Below are 21972 nucleotides of genomic sequence, written 5' to 3' on the forward strand. Positions count from 1 at the left end.
ACCAAGCATTTGTTCCCAATCCACACTTTTTTTTTTTTTTTTTAAAAAAAAGGTGGTTTCCTTTCATCATCTGAAGGAACAGATTGGATGGAGAATCATAAGGAATCACAAGCCCTAATCATAAAATCCTGGAAACCCAGAATGGTTTGGGTTGGAAGGCACCTTGAAGCTCATCTCTTTCCAACCTCCTGTCATGGTAGGGACACCTTCCACCAGACCAGGTTGCTACAAGCCCTGCCCAACCTGGCCTTGAACACTTCCAGGGTTGGGGCAAATGTTCATGGGGATTCCTAAAAATCCCAAACACACACTACAAAGCAGTTTCTGAAGGTGTGGGAGCCTTTATGGGCATTTGTGAGCTTCCAGTTAAATGAATCGCTAAAGAAAATCAGGAGAGCTGGTGGCCCAGTCACACAGCAGGAGGGGGCAGACTGGCAGTCACAACTGCACACTGGAGCTGCTCTGAAGATTTCGAAAAGTTGCAATCAGGGGAAGGACCCTGCTTTGTCCACAGAGGTCCTTGGGCAGGTCCTCCCTGGGTGAAAGCTGTGTAGATCCCACTGTAGCGAGCTGGATGGGTGAAAAGAGGAAAATCTGGAGAATTGGACTGGGCAGGTTGAAAATCTGGGAGGCACATCGGGTCTGTCCAAGCCCACTGTGCAGAGGTAGCAGGGCTCAGCTCAGGGACACTGACTGCATGGGTGAGGGTTGGGGTGGTGTTTTCAGCAGAGCAGTCACATTTGGTCCCCCACTGGTCCCCCACGTCGCAGAGTGCGTGTCCCGAGGATTGAAATAGACAGTGGTTTGAACATTGCCTCTCCCAGGGAAATGGTTTTTAATGAAGTTTTAAATAATAAAGTGGGATAATTTCCCTGGCTGGCAAGATCATGAAATTTTTATGCCTCCTTTCTCTCCCAAAGTTTTATCACGCTTTATTTTTAGTGATGTGTAATCGCCCCTTTGGAGGGGGGAAAAAAACAAAACCAAATAAAAAAACCTGAGAAACCATTGATATAGGGATCAATTGATAGAAACAATCAGTAGAAACCATTGATATATAAGGATCCCTGGGCAGGGATCCTTAGGTGGGAAGTGGTTTGGCAGCAGCTCCACAGGTAGCCCTTCCCCACATCCTGGGGATGGGCGAGCACCCCACAGGGGCAAAGGGGACCCCCAGTGCTGGTGCAGGGTGTCAGTATTGGCTGCATGATGCTGGTGCCTGTTGCTGGTGCCAGGTGCAAGCACTGGGTGCATGGTGCTGTTACTGGGTGCCAGTACTGGGTGCATGGTGCTGGTATGGGTACTAGTGCTGGGTATATGATGCTGGTGCTGGGTGACAGTACTGGGTGCATGGTGCCGGTCCTGTGTTCCAGTATTTGACACTGGGTGCTGGTGCAGGGTGCGAGTCCTGGGTACATGGCGCTGGTACTGGGTACCAGTATACACGATGGGTGACAGCAGTGGGTGCCTGATGCTGGTGCTGGGTGCCCACAGTGGGCACCGGGGCTGTGCGCGGTGTGGGTGCGGGAGGGTGTGCGTGCGTGTGTCTCTCCCTCTCTCTCTCGTGTGTGTGTGCGCTGTGTGTGCCGTGAGGAAGTGCCAGGGCTGCAATCGCTTTCGGAAGTGGCCGGCGGGGCCGGGCCGGAGCCTGCGCAGTGCCGGCGCCGCCGCCGCTCCGCTCCCGCTGCCGCTCCCTCTCCCTCCGGTGCCCAGCCCGGCGGCAGCGCAGCGGCGGCGCCCGGGGGCGGCGGCGGCGGCGGCGCGGATGCCCGGCCCGTGAGTACCCCGCGCCCCGGACCGGGGATGCCGCGGATGGGGCGGGGAGTGGGGGGGACACACACGCGCACCCATCGCCCCCTCCCTCGCCCGGTGCCCAGCCCAGCCTCGCTCCCCCGGCGGACCCCGCTTTGCCCACCCCCTCCCTCTTTGCACGCTCCCCCCGCCCCGGGCATCCTCCCTCCTGCACGGCTTTGCGCCTCAACACGCACCGAGCCCCGCGGAGGATGGAGAGATCTGCCTGTGTGTGTGTGTGTGTCTCTGTCTGTCCGCGCGTCCGTGTGTCCGGCTGCTGCCTGTCACCGGCCCCATGTGAGAGCGCTGGGGCGGGGGGATGCTCCGTGGGGACCGACCGGCGGGGCGGGGGGACCCCGAGCACCGAGCAGGGAGCGGGCACTCCCCGCCGCATCCCCCCAGGGGAGGGCAGGGCTCCTGCCAGGAGGAGGAGGAGGAGGAGGATGGAGAGGGGGAAGGAGGGGGGCACCCTCCAGCCGCAGGGCCGGCTGCACTGGGGTTTGCCCAGCCCGGGGGCGGAGGTTGCAGGGAGGATCCCCCCCTGGGGGCCTCCCCGGCTCTCCTGCACCCACAGGTGGGTGCCGGGGCGGCGCCGGAGCATCCACGCAGGGATGGCCAGGCAGGCTCCCTGCCCGTGCAGCTCCCTGTGCGCCCATGCAGAGGTTGCTGAGCCTCGTCAGGGCGATGGGGAGCCCTGACCTGGCCGTCCGGGGCTCTGGGAGCACCGGGGCTCGGAGAGGTTGGCTGAGGTCAGGGCAGCCGTGAGCTCTAGTCCCCACAGTGTCCTCCAGCAGCAGCGCAGCCAAGAGTTGGCCAGAGGGACCCGCCTCGGTGGTTCCCGGGACACAGCTGTCCCCCACAGGGGCGTGACATGCAACCATCGCCCAACACGAGCCCATCACGTGGGCAGCATCGCGGGATGCCACGACTTGGCGTCGTGTTCCCGGGGCCGAGGGATGGAGAGGTCCAGGCGCAGCCACCGGAGCTGCTCTGCCTGTGGATCGCTGTGCGTGCATCCCTGGGCACGGAGAGGTTCCCTCGGGAAGCTCCCTCTCCCCGCTGCTTCCATGAGGCTGCTCTGGCACAGATCCATGGCCTTATTTAAGAAACTAAACAAAAAGTGTTAAGTGAGTGGGAGGGATTCCCCTGCTGCGAGGGGAGTTCATTCCCCTCTGGATGCGTCTCCATCCCCGTCAATAGAGACACTCATCCTGTGTCACGCTGGATGAGCGAAGCCGTGGCGCTTGCTGGCCTGTTGGATGTGGTTTTCTTTGGGAAAACGGGTCGCCCCAGTGGGCACATATTTCAGAGTATCTCCCAAGGGAGAGCGCCACATCAGATTTCCCTACAAGGATTTTAGCTGCTCCGCGTCAGCCCTTCCCCACAAATGACTCAAGCCGCTAATCAAAATACAGTCGTGTTCTTCAGCAATTAAACAAACTCCACCTCGTAGAATTATAGTGGAGAAGCAGGAGTTTAGTGACAGGAATATAACTCAATCGGGGTGTGGGCCCATCTTGATATTATTATTTAAAAAAAGAAGGAACCGAAGGCAGATAATTGGATAATTCAACTCAAACCCAGAGAAGGTAAGGGAGAAAAACACCTTGGTAGGGTAGTTAGTGCTGTGTCTGCCCAAGGTGCTGGAGCAGCACATCTCAGCCACCTCTGGAAGTGCATCCTCTCCCATCTTTGCTGAGCTTTGGTTCTAGTCTCATTTTTAGGCTGGACTTGGGCTCCAGCATCAAGTTTCAGCTGAGCTGGCATGAGGGGGGTGGATGAGCTCAGTGCTCAGGGCTCTTCCTTGTGAGCAACAGGTCCAGAGTGGCAAAGCAACCACCACTCCTCAACCTCTGCGGAGTGTCAGCTAGAGCTGGCGTGGCTTTTCCTCTTTTTTTTCCAAATGTTTATCCTCTGGATAAAATAATTTTGGAAAGTCAGCTGAAGGGGAGATAAGAGCCACGCTTGGTGCTGGCGCTGCTCCTGAGCCATCCTACAGGCCACCCTGCCTTTCCCCTCCAGCTCCTTCTGCTCCTTGGATCGGTTCCTGCACCACCTCCCTGGTCATGCCTGAGTACTCCAAAAAAAACCAGAGTGGCCAGGGCAGAGCAAGGCCAGCAGGCATCACTGCTGGCATGCCACACGCTCTCAGGGTTCGGCATGCTGGGCTCTTGTCTGGAATAACAGCAGATTCTGGGTGATCCAGTGCCCACGGCCTTCACCGAGACTTCCTATTGCTCAGTCCCTTATTCATCTGTGCATCTCTCTGCATTTCCTTTACAGAAGCTGTTCAGAGAGGGGGAGATCCAAAGCCAGTTGTTCATATGCATGATTTCATAGCTATCTCCTATTGTGGGGAGAGGAAAAGATCTCGGACCTTATTAGTTGTCATTTGCATCCCCCAACATGTTACAACATGGGTTTTGCCTGTGGGGAGTACAGGATAGGGGAAGAGTGTCTGACATTTTCTGTGGTGTGAGAAGGGAAGGAACTGAACTTGCAGGGACTCCAACCACCCTGTCACAGACTGGGAAGCAGCTCTGCAGTGCTGTCACTGCCCCTGCTCCGGCAGCTCAGGGAACAGGCACCCAGCCCCACAGGCATCTCCCTATTCACACCGTCCTGCTCCAGCCCCACACAAGCCTCCTTCAGCTCATTCCATCAGTGCTGGGCTCAGCCAGCCCATTTACTTCCCCAGCTGCTTGCCCCATGTAGCACAGGGAGGGTGACCTGCAGAAAGTCCCAAATCCTCACTGGCCATCCAACAGTGTGATGGTAACTCCAAAAGCTCCGCTGGCTGGCTCTCCCCTCTGCACCCACAGGTTTGAGGACATCCATAACTTTTCACTGGGATAGAACATCTCGAATCCAGCTGTGCATGCTCTGTAGGAGCCGTTGGCTGTGCTGGTCCACGAGCCATGGGGTGAGTTCCCTGTGGTGCTCCCCAGCCTGCCCAGGAGCTGCTGGGACCTGGGGACACAGGAACTGGTAGCTTTGGGGTAAAACTATAGTGAAGGCAGAATCCTGGCTCCATCTGAATCCTGAGTGCCGTGTAAAACAAGGCAGCAACCCTGGAGTTCTGATCGACCTTTCACCCTTCTGCGAAAGCACTCCCTGGGAGCATGGAGAATTATGTTATTTCTGTTATTTTTGGCTGGAAATCCACTGGGTTCCTTCTTCAAGGGGGAACAGTAACAAAACCTCCCGCCTGTGATTTTTCCCCCTCCCCTGCCACTGTAGTGGGCATGGAGGGTGATGTCCCAGCCCACCCCATCAGCTCCTCTGGGTCTGTGGGACCTCGACCATCCCGGGTGAGCGTACCAGGAGAGGTGGAGAGCAACTCTGCCACTCACCCATCCTGCAAAACCTCCTGCCTATGGCCATTCCGTGGAAGCAAAGATTTAACCAAGGGGAGGGTGGAGCAGCAATGAAAACAACAACAAAGTCCTTTGGGGTTCAGCTTTACCATTCATCTTAGACATGGAAAAAAGGGGGTTTCCTGACAGCAGGAAAATGTATGGTCGAGTTTTAGAACAAGCCACCCTTCCAGTTCTCTAACCACTTGGAAACAGCCTCGTTTGACCTTTTGAGGGCTCTTAACTCCAGCTGTGGAGACCTGCTGAGTTTGGGGGCCCAGGTTTGCCACACTCCAGACTCGCTTGTCAGCACTTGCCTGCTCTGAAGGCAGAAACACTGTAGAGGCTCAGGCAACAACAGGATGGGCACAGGCAGAGCAGAGCCCCCAGCATCCCTGTGCATGGCCATGGCTGTGGGTGCAGGGGACAGGCTGTGGGTGCACTGGCAGCCCACTCCCAAAGCTGTACGTACTGCTGGTTCTGTCTAGAAAGGGTCAGCAAAGGGGTTTGGGGTGAGCTCTTGGGTTTGCCAGTTCCCCCTCCCCTCCTGCAGGCTTGAACCCAGCCAGGGCTGTAGTTTCCTCTGGCAGAAGGTGAATGCCCAAGCAGCGTTTCAGGGCAAAGGGCAGAAGGAGAGCAAACAGGTACATATTGGCATTAGCAGGCAGGAGTCCCGGAAAAGGAAAGGAAAGCTTCACGCCAGCCTGGAAAAGATGACAAAAAACAAGGAAAGATGCTGCCTGAGCACCTGGTGTGGGTTTCCCCATGAGGAGAGAGCTGGCAAAGGGGATTTGGGGCCAAGGAAATGTATTGCTGTGATAGAAGTGCATGTCCTCTGACTGTACTCGAGCCCTGCAGCATCCCCAGGGCTTAGGGAAGGGCATCTCTCACTGGCATCCCCTGCAAGGCCCATTCCTTCCATCTGAGCCCAGAATGCCTGTGATGGGCATCCACCATGGCCAGGGTCTTACACTCCAGCCATTTTCTGCAGCTCTGTCTGCCAGCAGTGGGATGCAACAGCTGCACTACCTGGCACTGCCCCAGGGCAAGGGGCCACCTCTGTGACATGGGGCCACACAGGGTGACAGTGCTTCCTTCCTCCCCACTCTGCCAGCTCCTCCCCAAGCTGACGGAGCTGAGCCCTGCCATCATTCTTCCCCTTTGGTTGGGGTTTAAAGAACCGGGGCAGCCGGTCTCAGAGGGCACAAATTGCTCACAGTGCTTCCTGTTCCTTCTCACAGCCGGGGCAGGGCAGAGCTCAGCTGCTGTCCTGGCACTGTGACCACAGCACAGGGGTCACTTGTGACCCTTGGGATACTCCAGAACTTAGACAGGGTGTCAGGTCACCAGATCCCCGTTGCCCTGGGTATTTGCCTACAGGATGGTCTCATTCTGCAGTCCCTCACTGTTTTAACATAGGACCAAAGTCTGATGTGGGAGGAAGTTTTACTGGTGCAATTGAAAGCTCAGCTCTGCCAGCTCTGGTCCAGGGACCTGTGGTGGCACTGGGGCTGGGCCTTGGCACTCACCAGCGAGGAGTGACATCTGCCTGAAGCCAGACCTCAGAAGGCAGCAGCACCCACAGCTGCCCAGGTGAATAAACTATGGTGGGCAAATGCCCTGGGGTGCAGCATTTGGGAGATGCTCCCCCTTGTCCTCAGCTGTCCTGCTGGTGTGGCCCCGGCCTGGCCGGTCCCACTGCTGGTTGAGCCAGCTGCTGGGCTCAGCCCTGCCCTGACCACATCAATGCCACACAAGGCCACGCTTTGGGCAGGGAGCGTGGCTGGAGAGCAGGGCCAGACCTGTCCTTGGCGTGGTCAGACCCACCTCCTGCCTGTGCCAGCACACACTCCCAAGCCACCTCGTGCCCAGATGGTGCCTCCCATGCAGGGCTCCGGATGCAGCCGGCAGAGTTTGGTCTCGTGCCGGGGCTTGGGGGGAAAATCAGTTGCATTGAGAGGTCTGGGAGCCATGGTAAGTGAGCCCTTTGATTCAGCATTTCCCTGTGTCCCTCTTTTTCATCCCAATCCCACCTTGATTCTCCATGTGGTTCCTCGTTTCCTCGAAAGGTGCAATTCCTCATCTTATCCTCAGTCATCCTAGCACCCCTCCTAGCACCCTCATCCCCCAGATTATCGCTGTCCCATGGTCCCAGGGGGTCGTGATGCTGCCCACACTGGCATGTGCTGGGAGAGGAACAGGCAGGTCCTGGTCTGGCAGCACCCCATGGACAGAGAACACCCCACTACCCACCCATCTTGGCTCTCACCCTGGCTGTGCTAATGCTATATCCCTCCCTCTCCTCTCCTCTTCCCTCCCATCAGCCACCAGGCTTCATCCAGACTGTTTAGCCCCTGCTGAGTATTGATCACTGATTTCTCCTTTCCCATGGATCATTTCCGAAGGTAGAACAGGCGTCTGCCTTAACGCCACAATACCTCTACTAATAGAAACATAGTTGTCAGGGCTTGCAGGCTTGCCTTATTAAACCATCCAGCTGATTGGGATGGGTGCTATTTTTATGCTATAAAATAATCAACTCTGTTTCAGTGCCAAAGTTGGGGTCGGGGGGCGGGTGCTGGCAGCACTGTGCTCATTGTGCCACCCAGCAACTGCTGTGCCAGGACAGAGCCACGGGTCTGTTCTCCTCTTCCCAGCAGGTGCTGGAGAGGCTCATGTGGTCCTTTTTGGAGGGTTCGTGGTGGGATTTGTCTTGGAGGATGCTTGAGCAGAAATACACTGGGAGCAGAGGAGATGGCTGGTCTGGAGAAGGACCCCGGCATCGCCCTCATCCTGGCAGGAGAGGTGCCCATGGAGCAGTCAGACCTCAGGGTGCAAAGGACCAGTGTTGGGACACACTGCAGCATCTCACAGTTCCAATTGGCAGGACTTGCCTCCCCAGTCTCTGAGAATGGCAGAAAAATCACTGCAGGGCAGATGATCTCTCTGAAGGCATCCCCTGGCTGCCGCCGCCTCCACCCCGTGCGCGGGCACATCTGCGGCGTTATCAGTGCCACGCGCTCGCAGGGCAGTGAGGACATGGCAGGGTGCAGCCACATGAGCATCACCCACCCCCTCATCCCAGTGGGACCCGGGGAGCCCACCCAGCCACTGTTGGGATGGCTGGCACTTCCATACTGGTAGTATTGGGGTCAGCCCAGCCCCATCCTGCAGAGCCAGGGGGGCTCAAGCCCTCAACCTCTTTAATCTTTTTCTAGTAGATTGCTAAAGGGGGGGGTTGAAAACTAGATCTAAAAATAACTCCTAAAACTTCCTGTGCTGCTGGCAGGTGGCTGGGACAGGCTGCGGGGGCGGGAGGCAGCTGTGGGGCTCGGCAGTGGTGCTTCAGTGGTTACCCCAGGGGTAACCCCAGCAGAAGGGTCCTGGGAGGTCCCAGCCCCCTGTCACCCAGCCTGGCTGCCTGCTGGGCTGCCTCGCCTCTACTTGTTACTCGGTGGCCGGTTTCAGCCAAATTTGGCAGAGATCAGAGGTGCTGGGACCTCCTGGGAGAACGCCAGGGAGGGGGTGGGGAAGCTGCAGGCTGGGCTGAGCCCTTATTAGACACTGGAGAATCCAGCGGCGCGCAGGCGGCTGGGGAGGCCAAGCTCTCCTCGCGCTGATCCAGCGTGGCCGGTCTCGCAGGTGATGGGTGTTTGCAGCTCCTCTGAGGCATGGAGAGGGGCTGGATCTGGCATTGCTTCCCACTGAGGCATCACTGGCCTGTGACAGGGACTTGGCCTGGGATGGTGTCTCTTCTGGCACCAGGGGTTTGTACATCACCCCCACCCAAATGATCCCTGTGGAGGTCTGTGATGAGCAGCAAAGCTGCCATCCCAGTTTTGACCCATAAAATATGAGGGGAAGGTCCCCTCCTGGGGTGGGGAATGGCCAGAGGCGGCCAAAGAACAAAAATACCCTTGGTACCAGTGAGCTGGGGGTACCAGGGGCTTCCCCATGGGAGTGTCGCTGCATTCTGGCAGCAGCAAACAGAATCCTGGAAAACCGTCTGGAAAATAAATGAGGTTCAGGTACCCTGAGAAACAAAGCCCAGATGAGCCCCTGGAGCATCAGGTGGGCAGCAGCAAGGGCGAGAGGTGGTGGCAGAGGAAGGAGCTGCCGAAGCAGAGGGTGACTTTTTTTCTATCCCATCTGGATGGAAACATCCAGATGGGGACAACGGCAGCACAGCCACCTTGGGTTTTGGGTGCCAGTGCTCGCAGACTTAGGAAGAGAGGTGATAACAGCCCGAGTCCCGGGAAGGTGAGGGAAGCAGCTGAGCCTAACAGAGCACTGGGAGAGCTGATAATGGGCACATGCCACAGCCCCAGGGGAGTATGTGGGAGGTGCCATCATACCCCTTCCTCTGGTGAGACCGCGGCGAGTGAGGGGCAGCCGCCAGCAGAGACCACAAGGCGTGTTGGTCGCTGGTGTGTGCTGGGGCTGGAGCCTCCTCCGCCCACAACAATGCTGAGGGTGAATTTAATCAAGAAAACGGAGGTTGGGCATCTGATTTCTCTCTCTTCTGTTTGGTTTTTTTCCTGAAGAGGAAAAAAACCAAACAACTTTGTTTGTGAGTCACTCTTGGCGGAGGGAGCAGGGCTGCACTCTGTGCGGCAGGCTGGCACATCCCACCTCACATGGACAATGCTGCGAGGAGGGACCCCCGGCCACTCTGACTCAGCCCACCCTCAGGCACAGGCCCTTTCCCTCACTGCCCACCTTGCTGCCCGTGTCTGTGCCACACGGGCAGCGCCAGAGACACCGGGGACACCGGTGGGAAGTGCCATCACTTTGAAGTGGTCTCGGCTGGTCACCAAGAACCAGCCCATGTCCACCCTGGGGACATATCCTGCCTGTCACTCCTTGGCAGAGCTGCTTCCTTGGTCATGGGGTTGTTCCAGCACCAGCATGCCCGGGTTATCTCTGAGATGCCACTGTCAGTGCCAATCCTGACTGGGGAGCTCTCATGCCCTCGTGCCTGTGGCAGCTGCCAGATCCATCCAAGGACTGGGAAGCAGGAGGCTGACCTGGAAGCAAGAGGCTGAGCTGGCTCGGCCACTGGTGGGACCTGCTGTGCCCCACTCCTGCCCTGTCAGGGCAGCTGGCCCTGTGATGGAGCAGCAAGGAGAGCAGCCGGGCTGGGCCGGGGCTTTCCCAAAAAAGGCCTGAACTCTACAGTTGAGTTTGCCACTTCCCTTACCACTCCCTTTCCTGTGAGAGGATGTGTTCGACCGCTTTTCTTTTCTCTTTCTCTCTTCTTTTCTCCCCCCCCTCCCTGCCCGCAGACCCGGCGCTCCTGGCGATGCCACACACCCCCTGAGCTGGCCGGGGTCACCCCGGCTGGCACCCGCCACCACCACGTGATGGCCAGGCTGCAGGTATGGACACGGCACAGCAGGTCCCCCCACACTGCCTGCCCTCCCAGCACAGGGTTGAGGGGTGCACAGGGGTCAATGCAGGCTGTGCTGGGGGTGCCTCTGCACCTGGGTGGGCACTGGTTTGTGCCTCACACTGCAGAGGTGGGGGTGGCTGGAGGAGGATGAGACACTGCTGAGGGCTTCATCCCTGGCCAGGGTGCTTGGGAAATGTGGGGTGCATGAAGAATTATCATCCCTGAGGCCAGTATTTGCCATCACTTCAATGTGGCTTGCCTGGGCACCACGATGCCATGGCTCCCACTGCAGCTGGCACAGGGTGATTTTGGCATCTGCTTTGCCTGGGATGAGCAGGGCACAGGGCACTTTGTGTGTAAGTGCATGGGACAGAGGTGTCCCAGCACCTTGGCAAGGCCAGGTGGAAGGGGAGGTTTCCCTTTAATAGCGATTTTGGGGAGCATTCGTCTTGTCTGATTGTGTGGTGGGGTCCCATCTGCATTTGGCGAGAGGACGGTGTGGTGCCAGACTCATGGGCATGTCCCAGGCACATGAGCTGGCACAGCCCAGGGAAACCAGGACTCCCAGGCTCATGGGGGAGCTCAGCGAGGGCGGCTTTTGGGGCGTCCCTTCTTCTCCCTGTGGGGAAACAGTCCCCTTCTTGTCATCCTTCCTCTTTTTGCAGCCTCGTGCGCATGCCCTCACCTTCCCTCCAGCATTCACAGGCTCCACCACCCGCCAGGACTTCCCTATCTGCTGGCCTCAGCAGCCCCACGGTGGTGCCTGGCACTGGGGCAGCTGGTAACAACCCCCTGGCATACAGCCCTGGCCAGCATGGTGAGGTGGGGTGTGTTGGGACTGTCAAGGGGTGCACAGACAGTGCTGGGAAACCATTCCTGCAAATCCGGAGCATAATGCCAGTGCCCTTCAGTGCCACTCAGAATGTGCTGGCATTGCCCTTTGGTGCCAATCCAGATGTGCTGGTGTTGCCTTTCGGTGCCAACAAGGATCACACCAACATTGCCTCTCAGTGCCATGGGCCAGAGTTCCTTTGTAGCCCCACAGCTCCCTTCTCCCTGTTCCCTGTGGCACAGCCCACGCAGTCGAGATGGCCCTGGGTGTGTGCCACGGCGTCCGGGATGGACTTATCCTGCTCCTGGACGGGTGCTGAGTGCACCCTACAGCATGGGGAGGGGAGACTCCATATGGAGGAACGCCACCCCATCCTGCTGCCTCTCCAGGGTGTGTTGGCTCAGCCCCCTGCAGGTCAGCTCCAGCCAAGGAGTGAAGCGAAGAACCTGGGAGTCCCCCCAGAGCAAAGCCACAGCCTGTCCCTCAGTTACCCCCAGTCCACCCATTCCACACCCAAGGGCTGTGGCAGAGCCAGGGTGGGCTGGGAAGGAGCAGGGTTTCCCCAGCCTTCAGGGTTTCCTCCTGCTCTCCCCATTCCCACAGTCTCGACACCAGTTGCTGTCATTGGTGCCACAGCTCCCGGCAGTGCCAGCTGCCATGGGGTGAGCAGTGGGATGTGGGTGGGCAGCAGGAAGAGGGGTGCCAGGTCAGGCCGGGGGGAGCAAAGGAAAGGGGAAAAGTGGGGAGTTAAATGGACCTGAGGGCAGCAGAGTGTGAGAAGGAGCAGAGCTGCTGCTGAACGGGGCGACAAGGTCACAGCCTGCACTCAGGGCTATAAATAGGGACAGTTGGGAGTGAAACACAGACTCTCTCCTTTTTCGTTCCTGCAGGAGCACTGGGACAGCAGGAGGGTTTGCGAGGACCCGGGAGAGTGCTGCTGGGTGATGGCCATGCTGGGACAGCGGGGGCTACACTGCCAGGGCTCAGTGGGTGTTCTGGGGACAGCTCTGTTCTGGGTCCCAGCTGGGACCCACACCCTGGCTCTGTTCCCTTGCTGAGTCCACAGCAGGACTCAGACCTGAGGTGATGAGACCTGGGACAGCTCAAAGTGGGGATGCTGAGGCTGAGATGTCCGGGGGCTCTGCCTGCCTGCTGCCACTGCTCCCATTCCTTCCTTCTGACAGGGGAAGGACTGTGATTGCTGCCCATCACCCTTGGCAGGGCACAGGGAGGCAGAGCTAGCTGTGTCTGTGTCCTCACCCCTGCCCACACAGAGGTGGGTGCTGAGCCCAGCACTCAGCATCGCTCCTGCCCAGGAGCATCCCTGCTCCAGGCTGAGCCAGCAGTGCAGGCAGGGGTCATAGGATAAGGTTTGGTTTAGCACTGGGAGCTGTGAAAACTCCCCACCACCACCCCATTTCCTTCCACTCACATGATGCCGTGGAGCAGCTCCGACTTCCCCATCCCGTGCCTGAAGGCACCGGGGGGTCCAGCCACGCTTCCCTGCAGCGCAGGGTATGGCCAGGGATGTGCAAGGCCAGCACTGAGCTCCACACCCTGCCCATCCCCACTGCTGCCTGCAGCAAGCCCCACAGCATCCCTAAAGCATGGGAGGGGATCCCGGGCAGGGCAGGGGTCTTGCAAAGCATCTCCCGATGTGTTTCCTCTTCTACTTTCCTTCTCACTTCCTTTTCTGGTGCTTTGTCTGCTGCCCTGCCCTAGCTCGCCACCTTCCCAGGGCTTTCCTTGGCACGGAGCAGCCCCCTGAGCACTCGAAGCTGGGGGGTTCCACTGAAGTAACGTGGTTCCTCTCCCCACAGGCTCCATCCAGGAGGCGGCAGGGACATTAGCCGGGGGGTCTCAGCACGGCTCACCCACAGGCTGGGAGGAGCAGAGAGCGGCACAACAGCCCCTGGAGCACGACCCAACCCCGTCCACCGTGTATGAGGCTGGGACGCAGGTGAGGGGTGACTGACCCGGGGCCGGGGTGGCGAGCGGGAGCCAAAACTGAATCAAAGCAAGTCACTGCACAGGGGTGCCCCATGTACCTCTGTGTGCTTGCACGTGGTGGGGGCTGACTGTGGACAGCTCACTCACCTGCTCCCTGCCCTCCTGCCTTCCAGTACGCAGGACCCGCGTCCGCAGAGACACCCCTTCCGATGTCCCGACATGAGACTTCTCCGACAACGGTGCAACCCGCCAGCAACCACCGCCCCAACGCCTGCTGCTTCTGCTGGTGCTGCTGCTGCAGCTGCTCATGGTACGTCCCACTGCCCACCCCAGCCCAGGCTCCTGCGGGACAGTGAGCATCACCCACCCACCACGTCATCCTTAGTTCAAGGGTCCCATAGGCAGGGGTGATCACAGAACCACAGCAAGGCTTGGGTTGGAGGGGATCTTAAAGATCATCCAGTTCCAACTCTGTTCCATGAGCAGGGACACCTTCCACTGGACCAGGTTGTTCCAGTCCCTGTCCAACCTGGCCTTGAACATTTCCAGGGATGCAGGGGTTGCACCTGTGTTGCTGCTTCTCTGTGCTTTGTGCAGCAACAAGTGCTTGGACGTGGCTGCTCCCCAAGCAGGCGACCAGGTCTGAGGGAGATGGGGTCCCACAGCAGCCCCCACCACTGGGATTTCAGCAGTCCTGTGGTGCAACTGTAGTACCCACGCCACGGGCAGTGGGTGCAGGAGGGTAGCTGGGACAGAGCCATCCCCACTCGCTGAGCTGAGCCTCCAGACCACTTGTGTGCTCATTAGGTTGGGAGTCGAGAGCAGAACAGGCATGTGGTTAGACAGGTATAAACTCCAGGTGCCCTGATGCACATGGGTATCAGTGGAACCGTGGCGTGGGGCTCTCGCTGGCACAGAGCCCAGTGAGCCTGAGCTGAGCCTGAGTGCACCATGACTCCTGTCCATCAGCCAAATCTTTTAGAATACATAGAGCAGAAAGCAGCAGTGGGACCCCATGGTGCTGCACTGGTGGTCTCCAGGGAGGGATGGCCCTAGTCCATGTGAGCCCTCTGGAAAGCTCTACCTTGGAGCAGCAGGTGCAGCATCTGGCCCTGCCCTTCCAGCACTACCCAAAGCCAAGGATGTAACCAGCTGCTTGCCTCCAGCTGCATCTCCTGTCCTCACTGAGGATCCACAGCTCCTTATTCTCTGGATAGCCCAGATTTTGGAGAGCCCATCTGCTTTTCATCCTCAGCATCTGCTTGCTTAGAGATTGCTGATGGTTCTGGGCTTTGCAGCACTTTTGGGCTTTGTGGCCATTGAGAGCTGTGAGCAACAAACCCTGGAGCTGAGCACTGTGCATCTCCTTCCTGGACGCTGCCCTGGGCTCAGTGGCATTCGGCCATGGGCAGAGTGTCCCTTCCCTGTGTCTCTCATCCATCTCTGCAAGAGCCCGTGAGCAGAGGTGGGACAGAATCCCAGGGAGGTGGCAGATATCCCTCCTGTGTCCCATTTCCAGAGCAAGCGGTGCCGGGTGGCAGCCACGCTGGGGCTCAGGCACAGCAGGCAGCGAGCCCTGGGGGTGGCACAGGCAGGGACATGCCTGCAGCTTCACCCACCCCAGCCGCCCACGCTGGGGCAGAGGTTTGCACAGTCAGTCCTGTGCGAGCAGCGAGGGACGGTGTCGCAAGCAGGAAGGGCTGTGGTCAGCGCCGGGCGCCAAAATTCAAGGGCCCAAGGGAAGTTGGCTGATGGCCACTCTCTGCTTGTGCCACCAGCCCCCTGGGGGTGAGGGGCATGGGGGACAGGGGACACTGGCATCCCCCAGCCCCAGCACCTCCATCCCACTATCTGCCTCCAGGCTGAACCGGTGCTGGGGTGTCACCAATAAACCCTTGTTTATTTATTGGTGTGACAGTTCACGACACCTTTGCCGTGGGCTGATCCAGCACTGACCTCTGCCGGCTGCTGCGGCCACTCCGGCTCGGCTCGGTCCTGGCACACATCCCTGGCACACAGCCCTGGCACATGGCCCGGGCGCTGGAGCAGGAGCGGGACCGCGGCAGTGCCGGAGCACAGGGACACCCTCTCATGGTGACAGCAAAACTGCACGAGGGTGGCACCGGGGCAGCGGGTGAGGGGAGGGGATGGGTGGGGGATGCTTGTGCCCACAGAGGACCCCACAGGGGTCAAGGTGGGGGTCTGTGAGTGTCCCCAATGCCCCTGACTACCTTTCTGTCTCCCCGTTAGGAACGAGGACCGGGAGCGAGCATGGAGGGCATCCCGGGAGACCAAACTGGAGCCCATCCCTAACTGTGAAGCATGGTGAGTGCAGGGGTAGTGCCGTGGGGGGGAGCAACATGGCATGGTACAGCATGGCACCATCCCTTCTGCCACCCTCCGTGGCACCCAACCCTGGGGTATGCATGAGGAGGAGGGGCAGGGGTTCCTGATGATGTGTCCCCAATTCCCACCAAGAAACAGGGAGCCTGAAGCCACAGGCTGCAGCCTGCTGCAGTTCTGCCCTTGGGCCCCTTGCAAAGGAAAACTGAGGCACAGGAAAACCTCAGCAGGTTTCAGGTCTCATCCTGCCCTTTAGACCTGCTGCCAAGAGCATCTTGCAGCCATGGGGAGAGGAGGGGACAGGCCATTCCTGGTATGTTCAGCACTGAAGCGGAGGCAGCAGCAGTGTCTGTGTACTGTGGGACACAGTGGATTTACACTCAGGGAGGAGCAGGATGGGCCAGCCCCCCACTCCAGGAATGTTCAGCATGGAGTACCCACTCCCTGAGGGACAAGTGTGACTCCCTTTCACCCAGCCTAGCCATGGGTGCTCTGTGCAGTGCCTGGCACAGCCAGCTTAGGGTCAGACTTGGTAATTATCCATGGATAATGATTGCACCTGCCCTGCTTGAGCAGGTGATGAGTATTTGCTGGGGAGCAGCCTCCCTCCTTCCTCAGCTGAGAGGGCTGATGGACCTTTGTCAGTCCCTCTTGGCTCAGAGCTGCCTCTCTGCTAAGGAAGGGCTTTTGCTACCTTTGGGATTTGTGCAAAGCCAGCACCACAATATGTCTCAGTTTGGGAAATCCAGCCAAAGGCAAGGCTACAGTCCAGCCCAGCAGAGCAGAGCCGGGAGAGACCCCAGGAGAGACCTCTGAAAGCTCTGTAACACCAGAGCCTGAGCAGGAATGGCCTCTGCATGAGCACGGGGATGTGTTTGGGCCCAGTCCCTCGGGGATGGGGCCAGGGATGAGCAGGAGGGACACAGAGGGGAGCATGCAGCCCTCCCTGGCCGGCTGTAACGCTGTGTCCTTGCCTTCCCCTGGATCTGTCAGTGCCAAACCCACACCAGAGGAGGTGCAGGGCTGGGCACAGTCCTTCGACAAGCTGATGAAGAGCCCGGCGGGGCGCAACGTCTTCCGGGAGTTTTTGCGGACTGAGTACAGCGAGGAGAACATGCTCTTCTGGCTGGCCTGTGAGGAGCTCAAAACCGAGTGCAACAAGCACACCATCGACGAGAAGGCCAGGATGATCTATGAGGACTACATCTCCATCCTCTCTCCCAAGGAGGTATGAGGCAGAGCCCCTGAGGGGGTGGCTCGGGCTAAAATGAGGCTGGGGAGGATTCTTATGGAGAGGGCTCTGTCCCAGCTCTCACCACAGCCCTGTGACAGTTTGGGGGTGAGTTTGGCAGGGTAACAGCGGTAGGGAGAGGAGCCCTGGCCCCGCAAAATCCTCAGGACGCAGCCGGCCGTGGGATCACGGGCCAGGTTGTGCTGCGGGTCCGAGACCTCACGAGGGCACCATCGGGCCGAGGAGATGCTGCGTCCCGGCCTGCGGCATCGCCGGAGTGGGAGCACCCAGGGCAGGAGCACCCACACCCGCCTCCTTGTGCCCAGCTGGGGGACACGGCAGGAGACCCAGAGAGCTCCCTGCTCCTCCCTGCAACCCTCCCTAAACCACCCTGGTTCTGGTGCCAATATCATCCAGGATTGAGCACACCACGGTCTTCCCACATCTGGCCACAGTGTTGTATTGAAACTCAATTTCCCACGAGAGCTGGTGCAGGGGTGGGTGCTGGGGCTGGGGGCTTGTCCTTGGGTTTCCTCCAGCCCCCAGTTTCTCTCCCTGCCGCCCAGGTGAGCCTGGACTCGCGGGTGCGGGAGGTCATCAACCGGAAGATGCAGGAGCCGTCCTCGCACACCTTCGACGACGCACAGCTCCAGATCTACACGCTGATGCACAGAGACTCCTACCCCCGCTTCCTGAACTCTGCCATATACAAATCGCTGCTCCAGAGCGTCTCCCACTCCTCCTCGGAGTCCTAAGGGCGCCCACCGGCCACGGGGACACTGATGGGGACAGAGTGGCTGGAGGGGCTTGGTGCCTCCTCACCTCCGCCACCTTCCCTGCTGGCCCCCACGAAGTTTTTAGCTTTTTACCTATGAACTGTCACCCCGGTGTCTGGGCCACGCTCCAGGACTGTCCCCGAGGCGCAGCCCGGGCCAGCTCATACTACTGAACCCTTGCCCCGTCCCCGCCGCTGGCCGGAGCGAGCTGGGGGAGCTCACGGGAGAGCGCCCGGGACCCGGTTTCCCCCACACCCTGTTTTGAAGAGGTCACTTTATCCCATCTCCACCACACCCGGGGACACGGCACATCCCCATTTCCCACCTGAGACCCAGCTGGGGACTGAGTTGGGGGTTTTTTTGAGGTGGGGGGGGAGGTCAATTGTTGTTTGGTTTGTTTTGTTTTTTTTTTTTACTTTTAATTTTAAATGCTCTTTTGGTTGGCTTTTACTGGGGGACTCGAGGGGCGGGAGGGGGGTTTGACAAGTGTCTCTGTACATATAAAAACTTGTCAGGTTTACATCACTCGGTCTGTTTTAGGTGGCCCAAGGGGTGGGGGGCAGTGCTGCAGCCTGTCTGTATTCCTGAGGGATATGGATGGAGCAGAGGGCAGGGCTCTGAGGGGCCAGAAAAGACCGTGGGGATATGCTCAGCAGGTGGGCAGGGGGTACCCTACAGCTGCCTCCCCCACCAGTCCCTGTCACAGATCAGCACTGCTCCAGCCCCAGGACATCACGTGCTGTCACCCCAAACTCAGAGCATCCTGCACCCTTGGTTCAGGGACCTCAGAAATGGGGAAAACACCTGTGCAGGTGTGGTTTGCCCTCCTGCAGAACTCACAGGCACCAGGAGCCCTGAATGGCTGGCCCACACCTGCCCCACCAGTGGGGAGAAGCCCAAGGATCTGCCCTGGTCCTTTGGAAGCTGCTTGTGACCTGGGCTCCACCCAGGATGTGAAATGTCACAGGGAAGATACAGAATATCCATGTGTTTTTGTACAGCCCAAGGAATGGTTTACTGGAGCCCCAGCATACAGGCTTAAAACATGTCTGTCCCTGCCTTCCACACTGAAATGAAGCCAATGCAGGGGTTTTGATGCTGGTCTTTGCTTTTCCTGACCCACCACAGCAGTTTCCTATTTTCCACCCATTCCCCTCCTTCTCTCTTTGGCCCTTCCACAGAAAAGAGTACTGGTTCTTTTTACTGAAGATATTTTTTAAACAAACAAATTCTTTTAGCTTATTTTTTTTTTGTGGGGTGGTTGTTTTGTTGAGGCTTTTTTTTTTTTTGTTTCCTTCCTTCCTCATGGCATGACTGTGTGGAAATTCATGTCAGTAAATTTAGGGTTTTTTGCCAAGCTGGAAATACAGTTCAAGAAAATGTATTTTTGAGAGAGACCAGCAATGGTTTGTTAGGAATGTCGGTATTGTTGTTATTATTGGCAGGTTTTCCCCCACCAGTGCCCAGTCTGCACCCCTACAGCATCCCCACCCTGCACAGGGGAGGCTTTAGTTCTGAGTGCCTGGTTTCTTCTATGAGTAAGGAAAATAGTCTCAAAATGTGGCCCCAGCTTAAGGGTCAAAGGCTGAACATCCCTGAAGCTGTTCAAGAGCATGGCAGGGAGGTCAGTCCCTCCACACACTGTGGTGGTCTTGGCCCAGGGAAGACCCTGCTGCCACCAGATAATCTAGTTTTTCTCTTGCTCCCAATCTCAGCACTATTAATCACCTTGTAAGCAAATCTTTACTTCTGAAACACCTCTTTATCCAGTGGCCTTGCCCTCCCTGGCCCTCCTCTGTCTTATCCCAGAAAATGACACTGTAAAATGACACAGGTACTTTTCCCTCACTTCTGCTTGGGACTCTCCATACCTATTTCAGGATTGTCAACCAGCTGTACCCAGACTCAACCCAGCTCCTCACAGGAACACGAGAAGAAAGGCAACAGCCACTGGTAAAGGGCTGGCTCCTGCTCCCAGCACACGAACCAGTCCGTGACCAGTGTGGGTTTAGGATCCTGAAGCTTTTTTTCAGCATCACTGCGAGGACACTGCTCCCCCCCAAGCCTGGCTTGAATAATCCCATTCACCACAAGACTCGTGAGGCTTAAAGGAGTTGTCAGCATCTTTGAATCTTTTTCCTTCTTGGGAGACTTGGCTGCACCCTGTAAAGTGAAAGCCCTGAGCGAAGGATGCTGGTGGGATCCCTGCCTCCGGAGCAGCACAGCCCTCAAAGGGGCTGTGAGCACGTTTTCCGCTGCTTTCATGTGGCTACTTACTCCTCTCCAAACATCTCTGAGGCCTCTGCTCAATGTCTGCTGTCTGGCATGCTGGGAAGCCAGTGGAAATACTTGTTTTCCATTCTGGAAGAGGGAAGCAGTGCCATGAGATGTGACTGCAAATGCTCCTGCCCTGCTGGCCAAGAGCTGCGGTGCCCAGCACTGCTCCCGAGCAGCTCAGATTCAGAGGCCTTGCTGGGGTCCCCCAAATGCTGCATCACCCCAGTTAAAGGCTATGAAAAGGAGAGAGGAAGGATTTTAAGTCTCTGTGAAAGCTTTTGTGAGCTCACATGGAATTTCCCCACCAGGTTCTAGTTAACTCCCAGAAGGAGCCTGATTCCCTTCAGTAAATCCCCTTCACAGGGTTCACATCTGCAGATGTGGCACCTGGGGCTGGCTTTGCTACTGGATCCTTTACTTATCTCACCCCTTCCAAGCACCAGTTCTGAGTTCACTTCAAACTTCCTCTGTTTCTACAGACAAGTGCTAACAGCTAATCTCTACCTCCTCCAGATCCAAGCCTCTGGAAAATCTGTATTTGCAGTATTTTTACTCCTCCTGAGCCTCTCCAGCAAGCCCCTCTGAAAATCCAGGATGCCTTTCTGTCATCAAGCAAAGAGCAGAGCACAAATATGGGACTCCCTTTGATCACTCCCATGGCCCATGGATCCCCTCCACCTTCCTTACTTATGGCTTCTCCCTCTATCAAGATTAACTGTTCCCAGGATCCCAGCATGAGGGCTATGGGGAGCAGGCAGCCTTGGGGACCAGCCTTCTGGGAGGCAGCAGGAACATCAACAGGCTGCTGGACCTTTCCTGTAACTGCTGTGGCCTTCCCTGCTCCAAACTTGAGCTGAGGGAGCTCTTGGCTACAAGGGTCTCCTTCCACAGACAGATGGAATCCCAGGAACAGCTTCCTCCCTGTCCTGCTTCCATAAATCAGCAGTTTGGGGTGGGTTTTTTTGTGGCTGGTGTCACCCTGCGTTCAGTCTCTTCAGGCAGCACATTCTCATCTTTGCCGCAGCCAATGCTGTTGGCCTTTAAAGGCTCGAGATGCCAAGGAATCAGTGCAAAATCAAGAGAATGCTGCCAAGATGGAAAGCAGCATCTGAGCTGTGTTCTGTCAACAGTACTGCCCACCCAGCCATGCCAGGGCTTGGCCCAGTGGTTGAGATTTGATGAGCTGACAGGAACAAGCCTTCATGCACTGAGGATTTACCTACAAGTCACATCTCACTTTCTGGTGCTCCAGTCAGTCCTCATCCACCTGGACACAGACCATCTGTCAAGCTCCCATGCAGTTCCACACCACAAAAGCAAAGTGCTGCACACGTGGTTGAAATAAAAAGTCAGAAACTGACAAAAATGTTTAATATTAGTTTTGAAGAGGAAGTGACCGTACTGGCTTAGATGAGAAAATAACGACTGGGTGTGTTTAGTGAGCTCTCCTGCCAACCTGTCAGCCCAGGGCTGTGGCTCTCCGTGAGGCCCCCAGGCCTCCCCGCTGCTGCTCTCTCAGCACGTGACAATGCAAACTCACTGGGACACAAAACACAATTGCCGTGGGAGCTGGCGCGTGGAGGCTGCGCGCGGGTCTGCGCTTGGCTGCCGCTCTCGGGCCGTGGCACATGTCAGCAGAACTGCAAGAGAAGGGAGTTTAAACCCCGATTAGAAACCTCGCTGCCGAGGGGAGCTGTGGGTCGTGCTGCCTAGAAGAAGGTAAGGATCCAGGTGATGGGCTTGTTTCAGGAGCTGGCAAGGGCTCGGGGGTTCTCAGAAGCAGGGGCCAAAGGGAGCTCCCGTTTGAATCTCTCGGCTGTGGCTCTTTGGCACTTTGTAGTGGCACCATTTCTGCTCACCACTGACCAGGAGATTCCTGCTCGCCCCTAAGCTCTGTGCACAGCATGGAACAGCAGTTTTGAAATCCTGAATGTCATCACCACCATCTCTCAGAGGGAGCGTGGAAAGCACTGTGAAGCCGATCATGGAAGAAGGGATGTGATGAGGGAGCAGGGAATGTGGAA

General features: G+C 57.6%; 1 protein-coding gene across 2 annotated transcripts; it reads left to right on the forward strand.

The window, feature by feature from the left end:
* Window positions 1–1738: 1738 nt before the first annotated feature.
* On the forward strand, window positions 1739–21286 carry RGS19 (regulator of G protein signaling 19). 2 transcript variants are annotated; one of them, XM_051803412.1, is made up of 6 exons: window positions 1739–1776; window positions 13192–13331; window positions 13495–13631; window positions 15572–15646; window positions 16658–16892; window positions 17462–21286. In XM_051803412.1, the coding sequence occupies exons 3-6, from the start codon at window positions 13531–13533 to the stop codon at window positions 17648–17650; spliced, it is 600 nt and encodes a 199-aa protein (XP_051659372.1). In that variant the 5' UTR covers window positions 1739–1776; window positions 13192–13331; window positions 13495–13530; the 3' UTR covers window positions 17651–21286. The 2 variants fall into 2 exon arrangements, with proteins under 2 accessions (XP_051659372.1, XP_051659371.1); XM_051803411.1 differs by lacking the exon at window positions 1739–1776 and adding an exon at window positions 10373–10525.
* The last annotated feature ends 686 nt before the right edge of the window (window positions 21287–21972 follow it).

Source organism: Manacus candei, unplaced genomic scaffold (genome assembly GCF_025592945.1).
Source record: "Manacus candei isolate 608988 ecotype Guabito, Panama unplaced genomic scaffold, ASM2559294v1 h1tg000057l, whole genome shotgun sequence".
NCBI lineage: Eukaryota > Metazoa > Chordata > Aves > Passeriformes > Pipridae > Manacus > Manacus candei.

Excerpts from the sequence above, each read along its gene's own strand:
- RGS19 (XM_051803412.1), top strand. The coding sequence starts at position 13,531 with ATGTCCCGACATGAGACTTCTCCGACAACGGTGCAACCCGCCAGCAAC. Across the intron at positions 15,647-16,657 it reads ATCCCTAACTGTGAAGCATG|TGCCAAACCCACACCAGAGG; the intron begins GTGAGTGCAGGG and ends TGGATCTGTCAG. Across the intron at positions 16,893-17,461 it reads CCATCCTCTCTCCCAAGGAG|GTGAGCCTGGACTCGCGGGT; the intron begins GTATGAGGCAGA and ends CCTGCCGCCCAG.